The following is a 22,024-nucleotide window of genomic DNA, read 5'->3' on the forward strand; positions in this document are numbered from 1 at the left end:
ATATCAATACCCATTAACTGGGACTTGAGAGCAGTTTGCATTTAACAGGAAGTTTTACCATTGACTACCAAGGAAACAGGAGGATATCTTTGCTTTGTACTGGTTCCTAGTTTGGTCACATTGCTTTGCTCTGTAACAGTGCTCTTAAGAAGTTGAGAATTGTAGCTGTCTGTCAGCATCTTGGCTGGGAATTTCCTGATGTTGTAGTGGTTATTTAACCTGAACTTTGCATTACTAAAGACTCCTTTTAGGAAGGGGAATAGACAAAGTCTTTAATAGATTTTTGGGAGCAGGCTGCAGGAGATTAATTTTTGGCTCTCAATGTATATATTTGGTTTTTTAAAAAAACAAAAACAAAACAGGATTCTGCCATGGCGTTAAAGTTGCAGTGATTGAGGGCTACAGCATATTTGCTTGGCAGTAGAAAATGTAGCTGACAATTCCAAGGGACTTAAAAACCAGAAGAAGGCTAAAGTAACATTCTTCCCATGGATTCTATTATGGGGTGCAATGTTTGATAATGAGGGAGAGCAGACATCCAAAAAGCGAATACAGCCTAACAGCTCTGACAATGCCAAGTCCTACAGTGATCTAACACATCCACACCTAGAGGCCATTCTTCACTGGTATCAGCTCTCAAAACTCATTTTCTACTTCTTTTTACAGTCTTCTCCTATATTTCATTGAGATAATCCTGGTCAGGGTATATCAGAAAGCCGGTAAATAAGCTGTCTGTCCAGTATGGATCATAAAAGAGTCCGTTTTGTTCTGAGTAGAAGATCTGCAACCACACCTCATCCTCCTGCTTCAGGGAGAGAATGGTTGAACCAGAGGCAATATCATGATTACCCGTGTTGGCATCAAAGGTCTTTATTCGGTACTGTCCATTGTGAACCAACCCAATGGCCAAGTGTTTATTGGCCAAAGTGATGTCATAAGTAAAGTAGTAAATACCGGGAATGCTGCATATAAATTTCCCACTGGAAGCATTATAATGCCCTCCTTCATTCATGATGATCCTGTCAAATTTGATGGGTAGCCTCTCTCTTGGGTAGCTTTTTGTGACTGCGACAGAAAAAGCAGATTTGGCTTTATTAGCACCACAGCTGCAAGGACCTGGCATTCCAGTATCACCCTTGTTCCCTTTGGGTCCTTTCTTCCCTGGGGCTCCATTTTTCCCAGGATTTCCCTTCAGACCCTTTGGACCTCGCAGACCTGCTTTGCCGATGCCTCCTGCTTTGCCCTTTGCTCCTGGTTTGCCTGGGTTCCCTGTTCGGCCCTGTGGTCCTGGAAGACAAATTGCCTCCTGTGAGTTTTCAGTGAAAGATAGGAGGAGATTGTTATCATTACAGCAATAAATTATTATATGGGAAGAAAACAGCAATAACTTCAATATAGAGACAGCTCTGATGACATTCTACCTGGGGCTGGATGGCTGCCCTGGCTGATCCATCATGTTAGTTTTTCTAACACAAATGTTATAATGTACCTTATAACAAAAGATTCCTGTAAAAAGTGCCCTGCCCCTTCAATGGCAAAGAGCCCTGAGCGCCAGTGATATTAATCTATATTGTATATTCAGTTAATAGACACAGCCTCATACAAATATTCAGTTGCTCCTGGGAGAGTTGCTGCTTTCCCAGAAGAAACCATGAGTGTACAGATATTCAGGTTTTTTCTCCTAGTGTAAAAATGGCTGCTCCAGGAGAAGAATAACCTGGGAACAACCAGAGATAAATCACTCCTAGGAGAGTTTCTTCTGGGAGAGCAAATGTCTGTACATGCTGTGGCTTCTATCAGAAGAGACGATGGTCCTCCAGCATTCTCCACGCCCCCATCAGGAAGACTGCATCACTCACTGGACTCTGCTGCTCCACAGGGAGCAAGAATATGTCCCTTTTACAATCCCCACATTGTGCTGCAGGGAAACACAGGCTGACTATGGGCAATCTGGGGTCAGCCAATCTGGGCTGCCCTATACACTGCTGTCATATGCTAGGCAGACTAAGGGAGCCTGCAGAGCATGCCGAGATATGTGCACAGCCCCGTGCCCTCCCTGCCCGACCAGCTGCACAGTATAGGTATTGCACTTTCTCCACTCGTCAGGGCCTCAGTATTCAAATGTATATACGTGGGGCTCTGGGTATGTTTCTTTACCAGGAGAACAAACCTAGGAAAAGTCTCCCAGATTATTTCAATGCATGTACTTAGCTAATAGGTTAATTTATGAGAGAGCTGCCAGTAGGGTGTGGATGTCAACAGAGGGTCCTGAACCAGGCTTAGCCTTTTGATATTGTACCACATTATAAGGGGGCTCTTTTTGTTATTTTAAGTTTTATGTTGAAGAATGAATCTGTGCCCTACAAAGAAATTTTGGATACAGTAGTGAGTCCTTCCTGGGTTAAGGAGATAAGCCAGCTACTTCCATGAGTACAAGCAAGTGCTTAAATGGGGTGCTGAAGGTGAAAAGATAAATTGCCTTGAAACAGCGGGGAAACTGAGGCAGCAGCTAGCATGAAGCTATATTAGGTAGGTGGTGCTGCCCATAAAGCCTTTCTTGTTCCCATTTTAAAAGGAGTTTAAGTTCCTACTGCTGGAAGGGGAGCCTTTCCTCTTTATCCATGTATAATGATAATGTAGTTTTCCCTCACACTGTCTAGTTTACATGCCTGATTCACAATGGGAGGAGATCAGCTCCATGACTGGGAAAAGTTCAGTCTTCAAAGCAATCTGGTGGTTGCATCTCTGCTGAAACTGCCAATCAGTACTCTATCCCAATGGACAGGAGCGTTTGATGCCGCTGCTACTTTATATAAAATAGAGGTAAATCCTTATTTCATAGCTCACTGGAGCAGCTTTCAGATAAGTCACTGAAATCCTGTTGTGATGTATGGCGTCCCTACTTCCTAACCAGGGAGATACATGCAGTGACTTAGTGCTGAACAGTATTATTAGCAACAGTGTTATACTTAAATAATGTTAGTGTACTCCAGCAAGATAGCTGTGACTCTTTTCAGAAATAATCAGTCTGCTACTCATTTGCGCTAAAGATTTGCTTAAATGAGACAGGTGTACGAGAATGTGAATTTTTAAAGCTGCATAGTCAAGCTGGAAAAAATAAGGGGATGAGAAATGGTGCGTGTGGATGCATTTCAGTTTAGATTAATTTGATCAAGAAGAAATCTAAGCCAAACCATATTAGGTGCTGGTGCATATGTATGAATTAGAGGTAAAATGGTAGAGAGGGAGCTTTTGCTGTTTGTCAGTTATTGCCCATGTATATTTTTCTAATAAGTGGTAAAAGAAAGCCAAACTCTAGTAGTATAAACACTTTCCCTTTGAAAATGGCCATACTACTTGGATGGCCCCATACTACTAGGATGGCCATCCCAAAGGAGGATGACCTCTGTCTCTCTGGACTAAGCTTCTATAGTTTGCAGTTAGGTTTCATCTACTAGCAGTAAAAGTGTGGGTGTAGGCCTGGTTGGTCTAAAAAAAAAAGGTAATTTTCTCATGTAGAAAAAACCTAAAGTCCTTTTACATCACTCAAGCAGTGTAAAAGGGCTTCAAAGTTGATGCAACTTGCTCATAATTCAAGGACACCTCATACTACCCACATAGCATGAAGGGGTCTTGATATAAGAACTAGGCCCATGTTTTTTCAATGCTTTGGGGGGTTACTACAGCATTTCAAAAAGCAGTGTGCCAAAACTAATGTGAAGCAGCTCATGCAGATTCAGCAGCTCAGAGAAGGAGCTCGCTGGCTTGGGAAAGTCAAACGCTAACATTCTTTTTTGTGTCACTTCCCTTCGAGATGGCAGAATGGACATCAGGGCTGTGTCTGTACTAGGTGTTCTGCCAAAAACAGTAAAACACTTCGGGAAATGATGACAGTAGAAAACCTCACCTCAGACCTTATGGGCAGGCATGTAAGAACTGCCGTCTGTGATTCTTTTATCAAGATCAATAAATTTACCAGCTGTTGAATACAGTTAGATCATCAGTCAAAACACCCAGATCACTGTTTGATCTGATCCTCCATTTAATTCGAGAAGAACCTACAGAATCAGACTCCCTGCATATAAGATTTAAAAAAAAAAAGAAAAACCTCCCATCCATTAGTTTGATAAGTTTCAGCTGCTTTAGACAGAGGCCCTTAGACCACCTATTCTCTGGGTACTGCATCTGAATCAGATCTGAGCCACATGTTGGGGGCTGCTGAGTGTGGGACTGAGCTAGAAAGATAGACTGGAACTTCCAAGTTCAGATGGTCCTCTGAGCTCTGAACCTTTACATGGGGGCCTCCACGAGGATAACGGAAAGATTTAATGTTGCTCTAAGAAATAACTTCCTCTTACCTTCATCTCCTGTCTCTCCTTTTTCCCCATCTTTTCCATCCTTTCCATCTTTTCCTGGGAATCCCATTCGCCCAACTGTTCCTGTAGATCCTGGTGCTCCAGGGATGCCTGGAGGTCCCTGCGGTCCTGGCATGCTGCACAGGAGCTGTTTGGAACCTTCCTGAAATTCTCCTTTAACAAAGCCACTGAGAATGTGATTAGCTACACAGGGCATGGTCCAGATGAGAAGAACCACAGAGATCATGGTGCAGTCTGTTATGAGGAAACACAGAGGTTTATTAACATATGGCAGACCAGCACACATGCAGAAGGATCCCAGCCATCTGACAGTGAGTGTGGCAGGTGCTGCTACAGAAATCAAGGCTAGTTAGAGAAGAGTGAAGTGAATCAGGTGATGGAACAGATCCAGATTGAAATGGATCCTCAATATTAACAGTCCTCCTACCCTTTCCTTCCTATAATAAGAATGTCTGAGGCTTAACTCTCTCTTCTCTCATGACTTCTGTATTGCAGCGCTGTTCCTTATCTGCTGCAAAATCATCCCTAACTGGGGATTTATATCTGGCTCCCAGGCATGAAGGAAGGAGAGCTGAGGGTAGGCAGGAAAGAACACAGAAAGTGCCATTCATTATCTGTTTCTTCAGACCCTTGTTTCCCCCTTCCCCTCTCCCTCTTTTGTATTCCACTGTTTTCACCTCCAATACAAACTGAAATGTAGTGTAGTGGTGGAATGAGGACAAAGAGTTGCTGTAGATTACTAAAGTCTAAATTTGTAGCACTGGTCTCCTGTAAATATCTTCCTCAATCAAGACTCTAAAGAGGTAACTCCTGAACATAGGTTCTTGTGCTCTCAGCAGTCCTTGTTAGTGTGGTCAAAAATTCGACCTCCTTTCACTGAAAAGTAGACTGAGATCTCACTTCCTCTGGCTAAGCAAAGATGTTCGTCCAGCCTTCTCCTTCCTTAGGTTTCCATCAGTACCAGCCTATGGCAAGCAGAGAGCACTCTGATGCACGTTATTAGGCTATAAAGTCTTTCACTCTGCATGTAAGCTGCAGCTGTCATCTTGCAGCTGTCAGTGCTGGCAGGAGATCAGTGACATTCTTCAGTACTTTATTCTCTGCCTCTTCATTCCCGCCCCCACCAGGATCCTCCCATCTAGCCTTACCTCCCTTATAGTTTCATCCCTGCCTTCCTAAGCTTACACCAAGTTGTCTCACTTATTGTCACGTCCCCATGTTGTTTTAAGCGTTCTAGTTCAAATCTCTCTGGAAACTTGTATATCTGATTAAAATCCAAACCCTGTTTTTCTATATTTTGTTTTCCCTGACTTCTGTACTGAGGTCAAGTTAACTCTTTTGTTAGTCCTTGGAATCCCACTAGCTAATATGGTGTTTTATTGAATGGCCCTGGTACCAGGAATTACTGCGTCATAAAAACAACTGATATGAAGTATAATAAATAACAATTTTTACTATGATTTCTTAAAATATTTTGGTTAGGAAGGGTTCTGGATTCTGATTCCCTTACTACTTACATAATAATACTACTCATGGAGTGAAGTGCTACTTACAGTGTTGACATCTAAATTCCTACCTAACCCTATAAACATCTACAATTAGGTGGCAGCTAAGTCACAGTTTTAAGGGGGTCAGTGATGCCCAAACTGTTGAGGATCTGAGTCTGTATATAGGTTTTCCAAGGTCACACAGGAAGCCAGTGGTGGAGCAAACTTGAAGTCAGGTCTTTCAAATCCCAGCCTAATCATCAGACTGTTCTTCGTCTCTGTTCATGCACTGGATGTCAGGTATGAAATTAAGTTCCATATCCTCAGCTTCACTCTTGGCCCTGAAATAACACAAGCTGCTACCAATATCTTAGTGCTTATCATTATGCTTGGGGAATGCTGCTGGCTGGCAAGGCACTGCCTTTTCACTGAAGAGATTCAAGATGAGCTAACACCAGTAACATTCTAAAAAACGAACATTATGCTTCATATGTTATAAAGTAAATAGTTAATTACTTCCCCTCCCCACCCCAACTTCTATCTCAGTTTCTGAATAATTAAACACTGAAGAGGCTCCTGAACCAGTCCTCTAGATATGAACATCTGTCTATGCTGAAGTTGGCTGTTTTTGACTGCCCATCGTGTGGACATAGAGCAGGACGTTGCAGAACGATCACGAGTGTTCTCAGCAGAACTAGAGAGCACTACAGAGTGTCTGGAGCCAAGAGGCAGACTTTTTTTTCCTCTAAAAATAGAATAAATGCTTTCTGTTTATATGGCAAACCACAAGCTGAAAGAGAATACTAGTAAAGTCAAAATACTTTCCCAGCTTATTTTTAAAAAGAAAACCAGAAGCCACCATTCTCCTATCTTGGATCATCTTGAGCAGTATGTACTCCCAGATAGGAGAATGATGGCCTTTATCACTGATAATAATATTAGTGATAAAGGCCACCATTCTCCTATCTGGGATCATCTTGAGTAGTATGTACTCTAGTCCTTTCAGCTAGACGGTATCACAAGCAGCTATTAGATCCATCAACACAGTACTTGCTTTTCCCCTTCTTTGAAAAGCATCTTCAATGTCTTGAGCAAGCCTTACTACCTGGTCAGTGGTTCATCTACTTTTGTGGAACCCTGCCTGTTCTGGTGGGAACAGTGGAACAATGATGTCAGTTATCCTATTTAGGACCAGTTTTTCCAGTGGTTTTGTAGGCAACTGATAGCAAAGATATTGGTCTGCAGCTATCAGGGTTGTTGACATTTTTGCTTGGTTTGGGTCATGCAATCATGTGAGTACATCTCCAGTATTTGGGTATTTTGTTTCTTCTTCTCTCGCATACTTCATTTCCCCTTCTACACATCATTAATATGGTGGAGCCACACAACTACTTTATCATTGATGCTTGCCAGGTCCTCATCCTGGGTGTGTGGGTAAGCTGTATATGTGAGGAGGTGGTCAGCAATCACCACACTTACACCTTGGTCCTCACACAGATCCTTCATCCTCTCCACCAGTGGAGGAGATAGAAACAGATACAAGTGTCTGTGTAATGGGGTACCACAAGTATCAGTGCTAGCACCCACCCTTATGAACATCTATATATCTGACCTTCCACTCAGCACAGGTACACCTACACAGATGACTTGGCCCTGTCCACCTTCGACGAGTCCATCCCAGACATAGAAAATGCATTGTCTAGGATATGAATACATTAGCCTCTTACGTGCATCAATAGATCTGGAGTGAGGGGCACCAGCAGAGCTGGTGGGGGGGATGGGGTACTATGGGAGGTTGGGAGTGAGGGGCAATGGCATGGGCATAGGCAGGGCATTGGCTTACCAGGGCTGCTCAAAGCCACAAAGCAGGAGGAAGGAGGTAGGAACAGCTGCAGCTGGACCCACATCCTAGTGAGCAAAGGGGCCAGGGGGATCTCTGATTTTCTATGATAAGAAAACCAAAATCAAACACCAAAATATATAGGAATTGAGAATGTATTTTATTATAATGATTGAGCCACTGGTAGGCTTTCAAACTGCTTTAAAATTGTAAATGTAACATCCACACACACTGGGGGTTGTGTGTGGTAAAGTGTGTGCTTCTGGTTGTTGTATATTGTGGGAGGGTTTTGGGACTGGAAGAGGACCACTTCCCTCCCCCTTCATTGTGTCCAGACTATTGTCTTAAGACTCCTTAAAACAGGGGCGGCCAACCTGAGGCTCTGGAGCCACGTGCGGATCTTCAGAATACAAATATGAGTCTCCTTGAATCTTTGCACAAGCACACAGTGACCATTTGGAAGCTGGTCAACGTGTGTTTGTGCAAACATAAAAAGGGATGTATATTAACTTCTGAAGAGCTGCAGGTTGCTCGCCTGCCCCCGGCCTTAAAAGAACCTATAAAGCCAATTTAGTGACTGTGGCCAGATCCAGGAACACTGACTATCTTTGAATTGATTGGTCTGCATTATCAGTGTTCAAATGATGGTGTTTCTTGATTGGGACCCTGTGATGATGTCAAAAGTTATTTAAGGTTCAAGCCACCCGAGCTGGGGTCTCTTTCTCCTAGGGCTGCTGAGACGTGGAGAGCTGAATTGGGAGTCAGAAAACCTGCTCCCCATGGGGGGAGGGTCTCCCCCACTTCAGTGGAGAAGTAAACTGAAGCTATGTGAAGGGAAAGCCTCAGGTACAAGGAGAGAAAGTCTGTTTCAGGGCTTGAGACCCCTGTTCTCTCCCTCTTTCCCCTTTTTTTTTTCTCTGGGTCTTGAGTGGGATTGATGCCGGGGGGGTATCAATCCCTGCAGCAAACTAGCCAAGGTTGGAGCCTGGCAGTTTTGCTGGCATGCTCTGGGCCAGGGCTGAGAGCCTGGCATGTTTTAATTGCTGTTGCAACTTGTTTGGGTTCACCTGAATCCCAGCTGCGTATCTTGCTGGCAGTTTTGGCCTTGAGTGGGGTGATACCAGGAGTGTATTATCCCTAGTCCAGGCTGACCAAGAACGGGGTCCTGGCAGGTACTAGCGCCCTGTATTGGGAATTGTAGTGTTTCAGCACTGTGGTACAGCTGAGATTGGATGTCCAGGCTGTAGCCATAGGCCTGGGCCTTTTTTCCTGTTTCACAGCTGCTGCATGTCAGCCTAGTTGTGTGTCTGAACCCCAGCCACATGTTTGGCTGGCAGATTTGGGCCAGGCTGAAGCCTGGCATGGTTTGAGCCAGGGTGAGACCTGGCACTTCTTGTTATTTATCCAGGCCTCAGTGCAGTATAGGTCTGGCTGCTTCTGCTGACCGATCCAGGCCCAGCGAGATAGTCCAGGGTCTCCTTTTGTCCCTTTTGTAGTTTATGCCCCAACCAAGCGGTGTGGTTGGGTGCTAGATGTAGTTCAAACCCAAGCCAAGATAGGCTTAGCCCTTTTTTGTTGTTTCATAGCTGTTAGGTCTCAACATAACAGTGTAGCTGAGACTAAATGTCCAGGCTGCAGCTAAATAGGCCTGGTGCTCTTTTGTTGTATGTTCAGGCCCTGGTGCAGGACAGGCCTGAGTCCCCCTTCTTTTGTTTTACAGCGGTTGTGTCTCAGCCTAGCTGCGTTGCTGAGCCCTGCTGTATGTTTGCTGCATGTTTGGGCCTGGCTTGGGGCCTGGCACAGTTTGGGCCTGGCACATGTTGCTTTTGTAGCTCTTTGTCCTGACCAAGCAGTGCGGTTGGCACTGGTTGCTGCTCAGGCTCTTTTGCTGTTTGGCTGGCTTGTCTTTGAGCTCTCTTGAAATTTCCCGCCCTGGCAGACCTGGGATTAGGACTAGAAACTTTGGGGTGTGATATGCTGACAAAAGCAGCAATTAACCCCTCAAAACCATCACGTGGAAGTGGAGATTGGTGCTACAGCTTAGCAGGGAGCAACAAGGGGCCCCTTGCAGTACAGAACCTACGCTCTTGCTGCGGTGCAGCAAACTCAAGGAGCAGCTTGTAGGATGCCTCGGTGTGTGCCCCCCTCTCCAGCCCATTGCTGAAGGGCAAGTAAAGGTGTGCCGCCCCCCCAGAACTATCCTTTGCGGAGCCCCATGTCCCAGACTGCCTGGGTATGGGGGAAGCCTCCCCAAGAGGGTGCTACCTATAGACCTTGTTTTGTATTTAATAATAGTGTGTTAAAATTATAGTTAGCGTTTACTTTTGTTTTTTCTTTATTCTTTGTAATAAATTTGGATTTTATGCTTTCACTGCTTGTGAGGGAAGGGTTGTTGGTTTTAGTGGACACCCTAGTGGTTTTATTTAGTGTTTCCCAGGTAGTCTGGGTGGGGGCTCGAGCCCAGGTGAAATCTATTTAGTACCCCAAAACTGAACTTGGCCCTTGTTGCTGCTGACAGGTGCTCAGCAGAAGGGTTACATAAATATATCAACAAAACACTGTGTTCAACTTACATATATATAAATATATATATATAACGTGCAGGGGTTTGGGTTGTAGCCGTGTTGGTCTAAGGACATAGGCAGACAAGGTTCCTTGGGTGAATTTGATATCTTTTATTAGACCAACCCAAATGGCTGGAGAATAGTTATTAAGCAAGCTTTCGGGTTCAAAAACCCTTCGTCAGGCTTCCATCCAGGAAGAGCACACACCAACTGCTGAAACTTCCTTAGCCTGATGAAGGGTTTTTGAACCCGAAAGCTTGCTTAATAACTATTCTCCAACCATTTGGGTTGGTCTAATAAAAGATATCAAATTCACCCAAGGAACCTTGTCTGCCTATATATAACGTGTGCGCATGTGCGAGCACACGCGTGTGTGTGTATATATATACACACACACACACACACACACACACACGTTGCTGATATATATATAATGGTGTTTCATTTTAATTGTGAAAAAACATAGATTTTGGGATTTCAATCTGAGAATTTTGGATTTTTTATCAGATGACTTTGGAATTTTTTTTAACAGAGAAAACCAGGATCCTGCCATATCATTTTAATATTCCTTGTCTGGCAGGTTAAGACATTTAATATGCTTAATCAGTGGACAGAGACATACATGAGAATGCAACATCTTTCCTAATTATGGAGCTTCTTCTATATTAAATGAAAGAATCATCCACCCACTTTGATTTTTTGAACATCAAATGCTCTACTTCAGCAGTTCCCAAACCCTGACAGATTGTGCACCACCAATTTAAAACAATACAACCTTAAGTACCACCAGCAATTTTTTGTCTTACAAAGTAATTAAAATAAATCTGTTAATGCGTACCACTGACAGGTTGTCTGGGCACAACTGGTGGTACCCATACCACAGATTGGGAACCACTGCTACTTCTACACTAATAAAAGTGACAGTAGACTAATAGAAGCAATCTAACAAGCCGTCATACAGTTCTCCCGCACTGCCTGAGTACAGAGCTGCCATGAAAATCCAGAGTAGTTAACTGAGCACAGATGCAAACTAGGAAATTAAATGCAGTGGTGTGAACTTATTTGTTACAATGCAGTTCTAGACAACAGTAACAAGCAGTGTCCTGGGGCTAGATACATACTGAAATGAATAGAAAGACTTAATCCTCCTGATCCTCAAGGGAAACTTACACAACACTTCCCAGAGACGAGCCTATGAGCTCCATTTCATCAACCTGCTGGATACTAGAGATCAGGGACTAAACATAGACACTGGATTTTTGATACATTATAATCTGCCTGGCAACTGACTCCCCAGCCCAGCCCAGCCCAGCCCCTGGCTTCTTTACTTTTCATTCCATCCAGGAAGAGCACACCCTGACTGCTGCAGCTTCCTTAGCCCGACGAAGGGTTTTTGAACTCGAAAGCTTGCTTAATAACTATTCTCCAACCATTTGGATTGGTGTAATAAAAGATATCAAATTCACCCAAGGAACCTTGTCTGCCTAGAAAGACTTAACGAGGCTTTGCCTGAATTTCAGAGTATTCTCTATTAAGCCCATGCACTAAAAAATGAGATGATTATTAACCATTATCTGGACTGAAAGTATTGTGAAAAGCATTTATCTTAACATGCCTCCCCCTTCACAGTCTCAGATCCTGAAGGGTAGGGAACAAATATTACATGCTGGAAGAGGCAAGTACCAAGTAACTTCCAATTTCAAACCCACTGGAGAATTGTTGAATTCAAGCCCACTGAAGAAATCTGTTGAATTGAGAGACTCTTAGTTCTGCAGTATGTATAATTAAGAACATGCAGAGGAGTGAGAGACAAAAAACAGTGCTAATCTTGCCTTCTAAGCCATTTTGATCATCTTATTCCTATGTTCTCCTATGCTTTATGCATATTTAAGTTAATTTATTGCTGGTGAAAGGCATCAGATTAACGACTAAAACTACAGAACAGGTATCACCATGGACAGCTGAGTAAAGACGTTTCCTCATAAGCAACAGTTAAAACAGAGAGAAAAATCTCAAAATGCCTAAGGAATAGGATGGACAATATGATAGAAGATATTATATAGGTAATGTATCTGCTGTGGCCTTAGCTAGCAATTCTGGGTGCAGTTATGATCAAGTATCTCAAACAGGAAATAACAAAAATAAAGGGCAAAAGCAGGCACCATAAATAATTAGTGGCAAGGAGACATTTCCTTATGAGGATAAGCTGAAAAGAATGAGACTTCTTTGGAGAAGGGATGAACAAGAGGGAACTTACAGAGATACATAAAGTACTGAGTGGTGAAAGAGAAGGTAACTAGAGAAAACAGAAACCCTTATTCTGTCAAGAATAAAGCAAAAGTGTACTCTGAGGATGCACATTTTAAAATTGATAAATATTCACTTTAGCCTGTGGAAATTATTATTATAATACAGCATGCTCACCCATGGACCAGAGGCCAGATCTGGCTCCTGGCATTGTGTCATCTGGTCCACAAGGCTCCCTATGGGTCCAAAAATTTGGTAGTGAGGGAGTACTGGTGCAACTTTCACGACTTAATTTCCAGAACTGTGGGGGACACTTAGGCTGGATAGTGTGGCCTTGCACACTAGATTGGGCATTCAGGGTGGCATGATACCTGATCTTGACAGGCAGGACCAGGTGGGGGTAGCGCAGGGGTCCCAGATTGGCCAGGAGTCTACCGGAATCAGCATCAATTTCCTGGTGACTATTGACAGCAATCTGGGAGATCGATATTGTGAATGGGTTGAACAATACAATTAATGACAAGAGGTGCACTGATACATCAGTCCCATATTGGATCAGCACCGCTATAAGGAAAATTGACAGTATTGGCAATTGGCTTTTTTTGGCTGATATGGCTGATAATGTCGTCAATAAATGCCCCATGCATGCGTGCAGCTGCAGTGCAGGCGGCCAGGAGCATAGCCTGGCAGCATGGAAAGCAACTGGGTCCAGCTGGTAAGTCTGTTGTGAGAGAAGGGGCATGGGGGGGTGGACAGATCGAGGCCCCGGTGGTGAGGGAGGGAGCGGGACTGGGGCAGGGGAAGGCACTGCACAGCCAGGGTGGGGTGGAGGATGGAGTCATGAGCGGCTCGTCCATGGGGTGTGGGGAGGGGGTGGTGGTTCCCACTGTTGCACGCACCCCAGGAGGTCATGGGGCGGGGTGTGTCCCTGGATCTGCATGTGGGGCAAGGGCAGACTGCTGCTGTGGACTGGAGTCAAGGCTGTGCTGAGTAATTCCTGGCAGGGGGCTGGGCCAGGGCTGTGCTTGGGGTGGGCAGCAGCAACACTGGGAGGAGGGCTATGGCGAAGTAGCCAGTAGCCAGTAGACCCCCTACAAGTGGCGCCGCCCACCCTGAGCGCAGCCCAAGCCAGCACCCTGCCAGGAAGAGCCCGGCACCACTCCCAGCCCCAGCCCACAGTGGCAGCCCACCCTTGCCATGCGCACAGATCCTGGGGCACACCCCCCGATGCCGTCCCAGGGTGTGCGTAGCGGTGGGAGCCACCTCCCCCCTCCATGTCCCCTGGATGAGCTGCTCGCAGTTCCGTCCCATACACCCACCCTGGCTGTGCAGTGCCTGCCCCTGCCCCAGCGCCACTCCCTCTTTCACTATGGGGGCCTCAATCTGTACCTCCACAACAGATTTACCAGCTGGATGCTACTCTCCAAGCTGCCCAGTTGCATATTGGCAATCGGATCAGTATTGGCCAATATGACTAGTTAAAAATTGGCCATTGGTATCAGCTCCAAAAATCTCTATTAGTGCACCCTTATTAATGACATTATGCATGTTGGGAGAAAAAAAAATCTCCTGGAATAGCTTCAGTCAGAGTTGGCAATCCTAATCTCCACTGGCTTCAGATGAACTAGCTCAAATACTGGCAGCGTGGATCTCAGTATGAATTGTATGAATCTGAGTGCCATGCAGCTATGAGTTAGACTATTCTCAGCACTTGAGCTAGTTTATATAAATCTAGCTTAGATACTTCCCTTTTACCCTGCAGCATAAGGAAAGCCTTCCTCATTTTTCCATGAAAGATACATTTATTTAAAGCTTGAGTACTCCACCATAGATATCATATTACTATATTTTTCACATATACCCCACCCTCGAATATAACACACTCCCTATGTTTGCAAGGTCCCAAGATAAAAAAGAATCTTACCATGAAGTATGGTAAGTAGCAAATGTCTGGGGTTTTCAAAGCTGGGGGCTGGGAGCTATGCACCAGAGTTTGGGATTGAGGACAGGGGCCTGGCAGCCATGCATTGGGATGGGGGCTGGAGGGTGTGTGTGAGAGCTGGGGACTGCACACTGGGGCCCAATCTGACATGCTAGCTCCAGCTACATTACAGGTCCAACCCTATTCACTGGCTCTGAAGCCATGTGCTGGATCCAGGGCTGTGGGTAGGGCCCAACCCTGCACTGTGGCCACAGACCAACCTTGCACACCACCCTGATCTGGCACAAGGTTGGGAAGAAGGGGTTACCCCAGGTATCTGTAAATTTGTGGTGTAGAGCAGGGAAGGAAGGGAGTGGTGACAGTATTAATTGCTGTGGTTGCCAGAGCTGCACAATTAGTACTGCCATTGTTCTGCCCCACCCTCAAATTTCCAAACTCTTTTACTCGCATATAATGCTCACTCCAATTTTTTCCAGCTGGTTCTGGGGGGAAGAGTGCAAGTTCTTTGTGAGAAAATATAGTATTTATGTTTGTTACAAACAAATACAGTCCAGTGCCCTGATGAGCTTACAATAATTAGTTAATATCCATAAAACACTGTCCCTGTGCTGGGCATTTTTACAAAATAGATATTTGTGTTGGACAACAGTTCAACAAAACCTAACATTTCATTGAACCACAGAATCTTGACAGAATACTTGCTGTACGCTAAACTTTCTTCCTGACCTTCACCCCTGGGACCATTGCTTATAGTTTAGAGAGAGAAAGAGAGGGATATATGTAATCTGTTTCTAATTTGCTTTTTGGAGGCGTGTGCGGTTGCGTGCATGTGTGTGTGTGTGTTTTAAACTGGTGATCAATCCTTCATCTGGGCTAGGGACAGACATTCAAAACCCCAAGCCTGGACTGATTAAATCTTTGCAGGTCAGTCTAACCTGAAGAGACTGACCCATTTTGCAGCTGGATAGACATTCCCTTTTCATTCCAGAAATGCAGGCACATGTATGCAGCAGCTCAGACCAGAAGCCCTGGGGCATTAGAGCAGCCCTCCTTTCCCTTCCACAGGGAAGCTGAGCTGAGGGGGAGCATGGTGAGGTCCCGGCAGGACTAAGTAAGCCTGAGGAAAGGTTTAAACCCCCACCTTGGCTACTACTATAGTTTCTACTATAGACTGCCACACCAGGAGGGTAAGCTAGACCTGGAATTCTCTGGGCAGCTGTCAGAGGCCATACGGTCAAGAGATATGGTTGTTGTGGGTGACCTAAACTACCCTGACATCAGCTGGGAGGATCAGTCAGCCAGAACCTACTGCTTATGTATGTTCTTAACCTACAAATAGGACCTCCGCCTAATGCAGAAGGTATACGATCCCACTAGGGGGAATGCTTTGCTGGACGTGGTGCTGGCTACAGGGGATGACCTGGTGGGGGATCTGCAGGTACAAGGAAACCTAAGACGATATAAAAGGAGAGAGGGTCAAGACCATTAAATAGTCTTTAATGTCAAGACCATTAAAAAGAAGAGAGGGTCCCTAACATTTGTGGAATGAAGAGTTTTGAAGGAATCATATAGATTTTAATGAGCCATAGTGTCAATTGACACACTCTCTGCTGTCTTAATAGAAATGCTGCTGCCTCTGTCAGACTGTTGGTTTTAAACTTGAGGTGGAACAGGAATCAAGGTGGGGTACAAGTGCACCAGTGCATCCCTCTCTTCCCCCGGATCTGCCCCAATTACGAACATGGCTGTTCTCAGTTTCTGTATAACTATTTAATACTTTTAGGGACACACCCCACCAAGTCCTGCTCTCAAAATCTTACAGCAGTGGTACTCAGTCTTTCGTCCCTGCAGGCCAGATGAGTGGCATGGGGTCAGTCCATGGGCTGGATCAGGCCCTGCACACCAGGGTTGGACCTCATGCTGCCACCACCCAAATACACATGCCCAGATTGGGCCCCTGCAGCCTCAGCTGGCCACTGCATGCTGGGATCAGGCCTGGCACCAGCCTTGCACGCCCAGATTGGCATGCAAAGTTGGCAACCCTAGTGGAGACACCTCTACATTGTTGCCATGACTGCCCAAAGCTACAGGATGGGTTGGTGTTAGAGCTGATGTTAAAACTTGGCTTTATAGCTCTGTACAGAGGTCCTGCTTCTCTCTCAGCTTCAGCATAGAAGTAGTTTGCAAGATTTTATTAGGGCAGAAAATGTTTTTTCTTTTAACACTTCCAATAATAAACCATCCATCCACCAATTTATTTTGCAAGCTTTATAGGATTAATGAGCAAGGATGCTTTTTGGCCTACTTATCCAGTAATGGTTACAGATGATTTGTATCCAAGTCCAATTTGTGCATTTGCATTGAAGGATCTGTGGCAAAATCCCCCCTACCTTTTTGAACCCAGAAGCCCTCTCTGCATAGGGTTGGATCCACGTGCAGGGTGGGGTGGGCTGGGGTTTGGAGGGGAGGGGAGTGGAGGGGAGGGGAGGAGTGGAGTCAGGACTTCCTCTCCATAGACTTGGTAGCACTTGGCTCAATCCTGGGCTAAGAAGCAAAGAAAGGGATGGTCCACTAGGCAGTAAGGGCTGCAGTGGAAGTATAGGTCCTCTGTACATTTCTAGGAAAAGGCAGATCTGGACAGGAGGTTGTTTTCCCCTTGATGGCATTACAGTTCCCAGACCTCTCAGGGCTGATGCAGGAGAATTTCCGGAATAATGAAAAACCCATACCCTCAGGGAGAATCCTTTGTATGATGTTCTTTCACACAGCCTGTAACAGTTAGGTTCTGGAGCACCGTTATACAGCAGATATGCAGAGCGCTGCATATTTGTAATCATGTTCTATGCAGAGATCGAGTCCTAAAGGATTGTTTCATTTTTTTTTCTTAATCAATGTGTCTATATGGTCATTAATGTGCCATAGTTACTGCACATTAAGTTTTGTACTTGGTTGGTTAACCAAGTACTAAACCAATATGCAATAACTTGCGCTACTGCACAGTAGCACCACCACATGGCTTTTTAGTGATGCTTACTGCACAGTAGCCTAATACTACTGTGCAGTAGCATATTAGTACAGGTTTTGTCCAACACGCTACTGCGCAATGCTATGCTATTGCACAGTTAGTATCTTGTGTAGATGTGCCCACTTTGTCATAGCTTCTGCTATAAAAATATGTAACAAATGCTCTCTCCAAGTCGGGGAGACGATGTGGCCCTAAAAGTGGGAATGCCCCTGTTTTCTGGGCTGGTTCTAGTATTTCTGTTGATTATACACGATGAAACACTGAAATAAAATGTGGCTCCCACCTACTAGTTCAGTTTTGGTGACCGTCTTCCTTTCATGAGGATTCTTTGTGAACCCATGAGTCCTCAAGACATTGGAGTAGGGGGTGGAGAGGGAGAAGCTGAGCTGGAAGAGGAGCTTCAAACTCAGACGGAGCTGTTTCGTTCCAGAGGAACTGGAAGAGGAGCTTCTTTTTCTCCAGTGGTCTCTCTGTTCCCAGGGAGTCAATACATTTCTGTTCGTAGGACATTCCATAGAATTTGAACCCTGAATTTTCAGGGTTAAAATCATAAATTACCATTAGTTGGGCTGGGAGTTATCTGAGCTGAAAGACAGGTTCCTCTAGTAAATGTAATGGATGACTTGCAAACTACCTCATGTGGACTACCTGCTAACAAGGGAACAAACCCATGCTCTTCTAGCATGGTTTGCATGTATAACCTGCCCCCACCCCCACCCCCACCCATGTATCCAACCCAGCCACCCGAGGTATTCTGCTTTATTTACTCTGAAAATCTATTTGTTTTAGTTTGCTTCTACAAATTCCCTTACTAGAGAAGATTCCCACTATAACAGCCCAGAATCTTGTTCATACTGAGTTTTCTGAGCAATTTTACAGTTAGGAAATCAGATACCATATATAATTTAAAATAAATTAAAGGAAATTAAAACAGGATCTGGGCAAGGAAAGGTTTTGGCCATGGCACTTAGCACCAGGCACAGAAGAACAGCTGTTCCTTTCTGTTATTGCGTAGTATACATTCCTTATTACATCTCAACTGCTTTGCAAATGTAAAATCATACAATTGCAAGCAGTATTTATCCATCTATAAGGGTGGTCAGGCAGTGATGAATGACTTGATTCAGTAGTAATTTTCCAGCAAGGAAGTCCACAAAAATAATCTGGTTTTGTGTGTATGAGCGGGGAGGGGGAGGAAGAAAGAATATTCTCTATTGCCTGAATATTGACTGCCTGGATCAATTCTTGCACTCCCTAAACTGATGATATTTTCCTTCTTCATGCCTTCAGATGCTTCCTGTAGCAGTTTTCTGAGTGAAAAGATTTGATTTTTCATTTCACCCTGATGTTTCCTGTACACATTGATTAAATAAAACTACAGCCTCCCACCTTTGGAGCCCCACAGAATAATTACAGTTCCAGTGTTCTTAAAGCAAGTGATTTTTCTTTGATCATAATCTTTTCCACTGCTAATTGTATTATAGTATCACACTAATAGAAATGGCAAGGCAAGGTTTATCTGCAAAAAGCTAATCAATTATTTGGTTTTAAACGAAGTGCATTGTTTAGTAATAATGCAGTTTTAAAATGGATGCATTTAATTTTTAGTACTGTACAGCCATGAAGATCACTAGAGTTACACCAGGAATGAATCTGGCCCATTGCCTGTTAGGCAAAATGCTGTCAACCTTACACACTGAAAAAGGAGAAGTTTTTTTTGTAGTTGGAATTGCATCACTGTCTGTGCCGTTAAGCCAACAGCTGGTACCTGTGGCAATCTTTGACTAGTTTTGTGTACAAAATGTTGTTATACAAGTCACCAATGGCAAAACGGAGGAAAAGGTTGCAGTTGAAACTGAAGCAGTTGACTGCTCCAAACAAATGTCTATGATGAGCTCTTCCCCACTGGATTATTTCTTTTGAGTCTGTTGCTATTAAGGATTCCTTTGCATATCCCAGAAATCTAAGTGCACAAAAATTTAGACCTTATTTGGTACGTTTTTCAAAGTTAAGGCTAAGGGAGGGGAGAAAAAAAGGAAATTCTACTCACCAGGACTAATCTCTTCAGTAAGATCTTGACATGCACTGGAAAACCTACTGAATCTTAAGCAGATGTTCCACTGCAAATCACTGTCACACAGTGTAGCCAGAATCCCAGTTATTGTTGCAAACAGCTTCCTTCTGAGATAGCCTGAAATTTAAAGTTCTCCAACTTTTTTTAAGTTTGATTCTTTTTTCCTTGTATTCCCAGCTTCCTGCAGCACTTCAGGTTTTGGCTTAACTTTGCCAACGGCATATTTTCATTATTGTGTAATGGATTTGAGCCTCTTCCTCATGTCACGTGATTTGGAAAGAAATTTTTTACACACATATGGCTGAAAAGCTCTTGATGCTTGGAAAGTTTTTTTTTCTTTTTTTCCTCTCTCTCTCTCTCTCTCTCTCTCTCACCCTAGCAAGATAGTCTGAACTGTTTTCAACTTGCTTGGTTCATTTCTAAACAGTTCAGTTTGTCTAATGCAGAGTCTGCCTGGGCAAGCAGAATGCGTAGGTTGATAGATTAGCTTAGCTGGAGCCAAAAAATAACGTTTACACTTGATCCTCATAACATTAGCAAGGGAGAAAAATCTTATTCTAGCACTGAAGCTCAATTATCGGTTCAAAAATGACTTGGGCAATTGGATGGCAGGAGATGAGTCCCAAGGCTGGAAGTGAAATAAGATGTTCCCCTGCTGTCATTAATTACAGATCTCATCATAAGCCAGGCGATGTAACTGAACAGCTTTGCAAAAGTTCCTTCTCTCACACGTATTTTGCCTACACATGCACACACCCAATTTTGAACTGAATATAAAGATGACAGGCTAGGATTTTTCTTGGCAACATTCTCTTTCATTGTTTAACAAGTTTCTTTCCCTCCTTGTTTTTTGTTTTAATTTGCAGTGTATTCACAAGAACTAGCAAACACAGTAGCTAGATGGAGGACAAGGAAACAGATATAGTAATAGGACCCTGTCACACCTTACATGTAGGATGTGTTAACTGCTCTTAAAATGTAAGCGCTCAAGTGTTCAGACACTAAAACACCTGTTAAATGAGATCATATCATAACAAACTTAAGACTTTTCCTGGGAGGAATATCTCTAGATCATATTAAGTAGTACATTTTATGCCATTGTCTGACCACTCCATGGAGATAATACGAGCAACTTGTGGTCCCCAGACTGGGATCCATAATCAGCTTGTAGCAGAAAGCCCCCTTTTCCTCTTGCCTGCAGTTGCTCTCCCCTCCTTGGATATGTTTTTCCTCTTCTACCTTTTCTTCCTTCTTCTTTCTTTCACTTTAAGATAAGGAATTGTGTTTTAAAATTTGTATGTGTGCATTTTGTATCTCCCCTTGTATTTTGGTATTTTTATCTATTTGTGTGCCATGGCATTACATTTGTAGCGTATATTTTATACTCCTCACCTTTCAACTGTAAATGTGTTTAGTAACAATGTTAACAAGGGCAGGAGTCAAACTGCCGCTTCCCTGTATCAGGCGGCCCCTGAAAGAGCGAGTGAATCAGTGATTGAATGCATAACACAGTAGCAGACAGCAATTAACACCTAGGGAAACCGCAGATCAACCAACGGAAGAAATCAATAGAAGACAATGTAACAACCGGGAAATCTCTAAACATCACTGTTCAAGGGCTAGAAGCCCTGGTCTAGAGATCCCATTCGAGATTGTAGTAAACATTACTGTGGAACTTCTCAGAACATGTTCTTTTAATTTGGGACGGTAATGCTTACTACAATTTAAATAAACCATGTTAGAAGAGTTCTGGGTGAACAAGGCCTATAGAAGGGCCTTTAGAAGTATAGCAACCTGACAGCTCTTAAAATGCACTGCGTAGGCAAGGACATTATTCATGAATGTTTTTCAACAAACAACCTTATGTACAGTCACAGACTTAGCCAGCAAAAAGAGATTAACTGGGCTGCAAGCATCTGCTAATCACGGGTACCTGGAATGACTTTGACTTTTTCCACATGGAGTTAAAACGGATTGTATGAAAATAAAAACTGATGTTTGAATAGATTTTTTTTTGCTTAAATTACAATGTGTTAGAAATTGCTTCTCAGTATATGGAGTTGTGACGGGCTAGCTGGCAGTGACCTAGCCCAGGAGTTTTGAAAGGGCAAAAGATGATTGGAGGACTTGGGATTCCCTTTCCTTACCAATCAGGCCCAGAGATTCACCCCTCATGTCCCCTGATTGGCCCCTTGGGTCACCTGGAGGGGGATAAAAGGGGCAGCATGGCTGACTCAGGAGGAGACCAGTGAGGGACTATGAGGAAGGAGCTTTGAAGAGCTGAGCCAGTGTGGCGGAAGCAGTTGCCCCAGAAGAGCCTGAAGGAGCAGGACCTGCAGGCAGCAGTGGGACGCTCAGCAGCACGGTGTGTGGCCAGCAAGAGAGGCATCCTGCTGGACTCCAGGACCCAATACAAGAGGCTGTGGCCAGCAGGAGGATCTGAGCAGCGACCTGAGGGGTCCCAGCTTG

General features: G+C 44.1%; 1 protein-coding gene across 2 annotated transcripts; it reads right to left on the minus strand.

The window, feature by feature from the left end:
- Positions 1–349: 349 nt before the first annotated feature.
- On the minus strand, positions 350–20,005 carry C1QTNF2 (C1q and TNF related 2). Of its 2 annotated transcripts, XM_006021080.3 has the most exons (4): positions 19,532–20,005; positions 4,359–4,610; positions 1,216–1,287; positions 350–1,065 (listed from the first exon to the last, which is right to left on the minus strand). In XM_006021080.3, the coding sequence occupies exons 2-4, from the start codon at positions 4,600–4,602 to the stop codon at positions 674–676; spliced, it is 708 nt and encodes a 235-aa protein (XP_006021142.1). In that variant the 5' UTR covers positions 4,603–4,610; positions 19,532–20,005; the 3' UTR covers positions 350–673. The 2 variants fall into 2 exon arrangements, with proteins under 2 accessions (XP_006021142.1, XP_006021141.1); XM_006021079.3 differs by having other exon boundaries at positions 350–1,287; positions 19,532–20,002.
- Positions 20,006–22,024: the final 2,019 nt, after the last annotated feature.

This window comes from Alligator sinensis, unplaced genomic scaffold (genome assembly GCF_000455745.1).
Source record: "Alligator sinensis unplaced genomic scaffold, ASM45574v1 scaffold360_3, whole genome shotgun sequence".
Taxonomy (NCBI): domain Eukaryota; kingdom Metazoa; phylum Chordata; order Crocodylia; family Alligatoridae; genus Alligator; species Alligator sinensis.